Genomic DNA, 6,436 nt, shown 5'->3' with positions numbered 1-6,436 from the left:
ATTTGCCCGTTCAATACTGGTTCTGTTATTGAATTTTACTGTCATTTTGTGTTCAGTTCACTTGGTGAATTGCTAAGATGCCTAGTCTTTGGAAATGTCATTAAGCCAAACTGGGGAGGAAAATTCTATGTTCCAAGATTCAATTTTGTTAAGGATTTCCAAGGCGATACCAGGACAAAACTAAAGTTTTTTCCAAGACATAGCAGTTGAACTTACTTCTTGTAAAAATCTACAACAGATGGAAGTGTCTTCAGGCCATTCTGTTATATAACTAACTAATGCCTCTAACCGTTTTTATCACGAAAACATCCTGTTTCCATTTGTTCCCTCTGAAATACATGCCTAGCATGATTTCTTCCAAGAAACTCTCCAAGATGGAAAGGAAGTGGCAAAACTTTGCTGCCATCAAAAGGGTGAAAATTTCTCTGCATAGAATTGAAGTCTGTGATGGTTGTACCGCATTTTCGCCTACTCAAAAGGGCCATTTTGCTGTCTGTACTTCTGATCAGAAACGCTTTGAGATTCCCTTGGAGTATCTTAATAAAAAGATTTTCATAGAACTATTAAAACTTTCTCAAGAGGAGTTTGGATTGCAGATTGATGGGCCTATCATAGTTCCATGTGATGCCTCGTTTATGGAGTACTTAATTACGTGAATTGAACGTGGTGCAGAGAGAGATCTAGAGATCACTTTGCTGATTTCTTTTGTTACTGGTTACTGCATATCACCATCTCTTTACCATCAGGAGCACACAAACCAGCAAGCAATTGTCTCTGGTTATATAGTAAATCGGCCATGTTCGTAAAAAAGTATACAAATTGTAAGTACAAAATGTCTCATATAGACAGCGAATTTTTTGTACTCCATGATCATCTACACTTATGTTCGATCCGATTGTAAATTTATAATACATTTGATTATTCTTCAACATTATTTCGCTGCCTCTAGTTAAAAAAAAAATTTAAGCCCAAATGCTGTCTGCATTGACTATGTTGATTTTCAATGGAGATAATTGTATGCAAAGAGAGCAAGAAAATTGTAAAAACAGAGGAGAGAAAAATTAGAGAGCTCAAATGGAAGAGTTTTGAATAGGTGATCGTTAATTTCGCAACTTAAATTAAGCTTAAACACACATTTTCTTACAAGGTAACCAAAACTTACCAAAGTGTTGCATTCTAAGGTTGCAAAATGGTTAAGGAAGTTTGTCATCATTTTAAGGCTGCATAAAATAATCCACATCAGTTTCAATTTTCTGCACCGGAAACATCATCAAAACTTCAGAATTTTCCAGCAGCCAACTTCACTGTTCCATGTTGAGACTCAAATAAAGAAGAGTCCCACATCTAATAAATAGAACATAAGAGAGTGGTATATAAGTGTTGTGGATTGAACCTTAACATAAGCCAATTGGTTTTGTGTAACATGGGTTTCAATCTACACACTTGTAAGCCCAATTTATATTTCCGACATGGTATCAGAGCATGAGCCAAACGGCGGGCTTAACAGCCTAAGTGTTCCTGGATACAAGTGACAACGCACCCAGCCACCGGCTGAGCCGAAAGGCAGGTCTAACCACCTAGGTGCTTGCACTTAAGCGGGGGTGTTGGAGACTCAAATAAAGAAGTCCCACATCTAATAAACTTAAGTAAAATGAGTGGTATATAAGTGTTGTGGATTGGACCTTAACATAAGCCAATTGGTTTTGTGTAACATGGGTTTCAATCTACACACTTGTAAGCCCAATTTATATTTCCAACATGGTATCAGAGCATGAGCCAAACGGCGGGCTTAACAGCCTAAGTGTTCCTGGATACAAGTGACAACGCACCCAGCCAAAAATCGGCTGAGCCGAAAGGCAGGTCTAATAACCTAGGTGCTTGCACTTAAGCGGGGGTGTTGAGACTCAAATAAAGAAGAGTCCCACATCTAATAAATAGAACATAAGAGAGTGGTATATAAGTGTTGTGGATTGAACCTTAACATAAGCCAATTGGTTTTATGTAACATGGGTTTCAATCTACACACTTGTAAATCCAATTTATATTTCCGACATTCCATTGCTTCATCAGACTACCCCTATCAGCAGAAACTTTCCGGTAGAAGATTTAACATAAGTAGGAATCAATTAATTTCTGTTGATATAAATTTGATTGTCTAATGGGAAATAAGGACCACAGAAAGTCTGTGTGGCAGATTACTAAGCATCTTGGACCGACCTTGTAGGTGTACCTTTTGTGTATGATTGCATATCAGAAGTGATTTCTTCAAGGAAAATTTTCATCTTCTTATATCCTGATCTATAATCAATGCTTCTGGTGAATTGCAGCTGTCACAGAGTACAGACCCACTTGGAAGAAAGAAACCAATATTGTGCATGCATCATGTTTTTGAGCATCATCAATTTGCCAACCACCTAAATAATCATTCTGCATTGTATCACATGGTTTTGTATCGCATAAGTCCCTGCACTAGGATAGCAATATTAATGGGACTGTCTCTAGCCTTACAACCATGTAACCCACCCCATTCCAGTAGACTTCCATCCAGCAATCACAGCATTTCAGTGTGCAATATCCTACATTCCTTCTCACATGCATTCCATAATTTTCTTTATCTAATAAAAAGTAGCAAAATGATTAGTCCAAAGAAGCTAATCAAAACGGCAAAGAAGTGGCAGAAAGTGGCTGCTAGGAAGTGGAAAAGAATCTCATTGCCAAAAGTCACTGGTGTGGTAATTCATATAGTTACAGCACATCATCTGTGACTTCTGATCAGAGGCGCTGTGTAATTCCCTTAAAAAAAAAACCTTAAAAAACAACATTAATAAAGAGCTCTTTATAATGGCAGAAGATGAGTTTGGGCTGCCAACCGGTGGACCGATAACATTTCCTTGTGATGCCATTTTCATGGAGTCTGCAGTCTCTATGATACAAAGGCATGCGATAAAAGATGCGGAGAATGCTTTACTCTTCTCTTTAGCTACCGGTTGCTGTTTACGATCTTCCCATCTCCATCAAGAGCAAATTAACCAACCATCACTAATTCGAAGCTTCTAAAGCCAGCCATATTGATACATCAATATAAAATTGATAAAAGTTCCTCCAGTTTGAGTTGTTCCTGATATTTATTGACTTCCATTTTTACTTTTAATAAGCAAATATTTTCCAAAGTAATTTCCTCTGCCATATTCAAAATAGTTATTGATATTTGAGAATCAAGGTCATTTATTGTAATGGGATTCTTCGATGATTATATATAAATAGATGAGAAAGAGAAATATTAGAACATGACCTTTGAATTTATAATTTATCTTCTGTACTTTCCTTCTTTTCTAGCTTTATATAAAAGTTCTCAACTTTCACTAGAGGGATTTAAGAATCGCAAACACAACTGGCTAAATTGACCACTTGCCTAAATAGCCCAACAAAAGTATAGCATCATTAAATGGATTGTCTCATACAACTAAATAACCAAGGTGAATTTGGTTGTATGCTTATTCTATTATATCTGCATTCTGCAACAGGAAGAACGTGATATTGTTGTGTGAAAGGCTCCACCTTGATGTGTCAAATTCTAAACACAACTGGCTGAATTGACCAATCGCCTAAATAGCAATGTTTATCTTCGCATCAGATGATTTTGCCTCCCTTGTGTCCTTACACAAGGGTAGCACCATTAATCGGTCTGTCGCTAGCCTTTTGATTATATAGGTAAAACCCATTCAGTAGCCTTCATTCCATAGCAAACACAGCATTTCAGTCTTCTTCAGATCCAAAACAATTCTCTTAAAATATTTTTTCTCTAGTTAACAAGAAAACAAACATGATTAGTCTGAAGAAGCTAGTCAAATTAGCAAAGAAGTGGCAGAAACTGGCTGCAAGCAAGCAAAAAAGAATCTCATTGCCGAAAACCACTGGGGTTGCTGAAGCAGAGAGTTGCAGCACGTCTTCAGTGGCGGAGAAGGGTCATTTTGTTGTGTACACTGCTGATCAACAGCGTTTTGTCATTCCCTTAAAGTATCTTAAAAACAGCATCATTAGGGAGCTGTTTGCTATGGCAGAAGATGAGTTTGGACTTCCAAGCGGTGGACCTATCACATTGCCTTGCGATGCAGTTTTCATGGAGTATGTAGTGTCTTTGATCCAAAGGAATGCAGCAAAAGATTTAGAGAAGTCACTGCTCATGTCCTTGGCTACTAGTCGCTGTTTACCAACTGTAAAACTCTACCAAGAACAAAGTAACCAACAATCACTACTCTGCAGCTTCTAAAGCCAATTATGGTTGAACCTTTGTACATAGTTCACAACGCAGAAAAACATAATTATTATATTAATATAAAGTTCCTAAAAGCTCTATGCTTAGTGGTTCCTCGGATAAACTGCTTTTACGTTTATTAATATGTCTATTAAATCCTATAAAAATTTTGTAATTTTATGATAAGTTTAGAAATTATTAAAAAATCCTAAATTAGGGCTTGTCCAATAAAGAGTTTGAATTTTGGACTGTTTGATATTCTAAATTTGTTGAACGTTTCGATTAAAAAAATTAATTTAATTGTAGTTAAAAATTTTTGTAGAGATTTTTTACATGTCTTTGTAATTATACCAAAATTTCATAATTTTCTGATAATTATAAAAAAAATCATAGATTAGGGATTGTCTAGTAAAAATTCTAAATTTTGGTGAGTTTGATATTTTCACTTTGTTAAACATTTTGATTAAATCATTGAATTTAAATGTGTTTTAATCTAGAGATTTTATTTTATATCTTTAAATTCTATCAAAATTTTATAATTTTATTATAATTATTTAAATTATTAAAGAAACTCATAAAGTTAGTAGATATGTGTTGTCCCGATTATTATCGCACAAAAATATGAAATAAAGATGGAATGTGATTTGGCAAATTCGAGGAATTTGTAAAATTTATCATTCCTGATATTTATTGATAGGATGTCGAGCCACACTCTTAGTTAATGTTGGATACAAATCTAATCGAGTTCGAATATCTTTTGATTTGAGTTTGGTTTGAATAAAAAATAGTTTTGTTCAAATTTGACTTGAATTCATCGAGCTAGTATTAAAGATGGTTTGAATTCGAATCAAATGAAAATTGTTCGGTTAAAATTCAATTCAAGTTTGACTCAAATTCATGACTCAAATATATGGTTCAGATTCATGGTTTAAATATGTGACTCATTAATAAAACGACGTCGTTTAACAATTATTTAATATAATTCGAATCGAGCTACGAGTCAAATTAGAACTGAATCGAACCATTTATCCAGCTCGTGAGTCAAACTAAGCTAAACCTCTTAACTCAAGTTCAATTTATATTTGAAACAAACAAATCCAAACTTTGAATTCTATGTTTTGTTATCTGTATTATAATCTTTTAAATTTTAATTATCACAAACCATATGAACTTAGATTTACTCATGATCCAACTTTTCATCTTGACAAGTACAGAATTCTGGAAAGTGATTAACAAAATAGAACACAACAAATACCAATTAAGAGAGCCAATATGAAGGAAATATATATATAGCCTATAGATAGTTTTTCGAAGAAGCTGAGTCACAAACCAGCTACTAGCAACTCGATTGACTCATGTTAAGTTGAGTTCAGTTCAATTATTTTCGAGATGAATTCGAACTTGATCGGGGTATACTTTAGCCAAAATTAAGCTCGTTGTTGCTCAATTTGATGGGATCAAGAATTCACAACTTAGTTTAAATATAATATTAATAAACTCTTAAAAATTTAAAATCTTGTAGTTACACTTTTAAATTTTATTTTCTAAAATGGAGAATAATTGAAAAAAAAAATTATAAAATTTAACTATAATTTTTCGAATCAAGCTCAAATCCTTATTTCATTCTTGAGTTCAAGCTCAAGCAAACAACGTTTGAGCTCATCAAGTTCGAGAGTTCGAGTTTGAGCTCTATGTCTACTCCATCCAGTATTCAACTTGATCGCACCCTAAGCTGTAGACATATATTATTACTCAAAATATTACTTTATAAATCCCTCGCCCGGAAGACAATGAGAAAGAAGTGAACAACCACATCAAAATAGCAATCCAAATTCCTCTTCAAATATTTCCAAAAGTTCTCTAAAAATGTCATTATTAAGATATGGAAGAGGAACAACAAAGCGTCTGCAATCTATTGTATAAACAACAAAGTGACCCTTTTTAGTCACAGATGAAATGTTGGAACCATTTGAATTGTTAATACTACTTTCCCTTTGGAAGAAGATTCTTTTTTTTTTTGGCCTTCTACCCCGGCCTTTTGCCATATGGATGATTTTCTTGGTACTTAGCATGCTGCCTTACAGCAAAATTCTAAGCAAAAAAATTTAAAGCAGAAAATGCTTTAACACTATGATTTTGTTGCCTTTCTGAGTGAAAATAATTGCTGATGAGGTAGTTATA

At 34.3% G+C, this 6,436-nt stretch overlaps 1 protein-coding gene across 1 annotated transcript; it reads left to right on the top strand.

The window, feature by feature from the left end:
• The first annotated feature begins 3,690 nt into the window (after positions 1–3,690).
• LOC123214722 (auxin-responsive protein SAUR64-like) lies at positions 3,691–4,379 on the top strand. The gene has a single exon (XM_044634682.1). The coding sequence runs from the start codon at positions 3,824–3,826 to the stop codon at positions 4,268–4,270; it is 447 nt and encodes a 148-aa protein (XP_044490617.1). The 5' UTR covers positions 3,691–3,823; the 3' UTR covers positions 4,271–4,379.
• Positions 4,380–6,436: the final 2,057 nt, after the last annotated feature.

The sequence above is a fragment of the Mangifera indica genome, chromosome 4 (genome assembly GCF_011075055.1).
Source record: "Mangifera indica cultivar Alphonso chromosome 4, CATAS_Mindica_2.1, whole genome shotgun sequence".
In the NCBI taxonomy this organism is placed as follows: Eukaryota; Viridiplantae; Streptophyta; class Magnoliopsida; order Sapindales; family Anacardiaceae; genus Mangifera; species Mangifera indica.
This window is presented reverse-complemented; position numbering and strand designations above follow the sequence as displayed.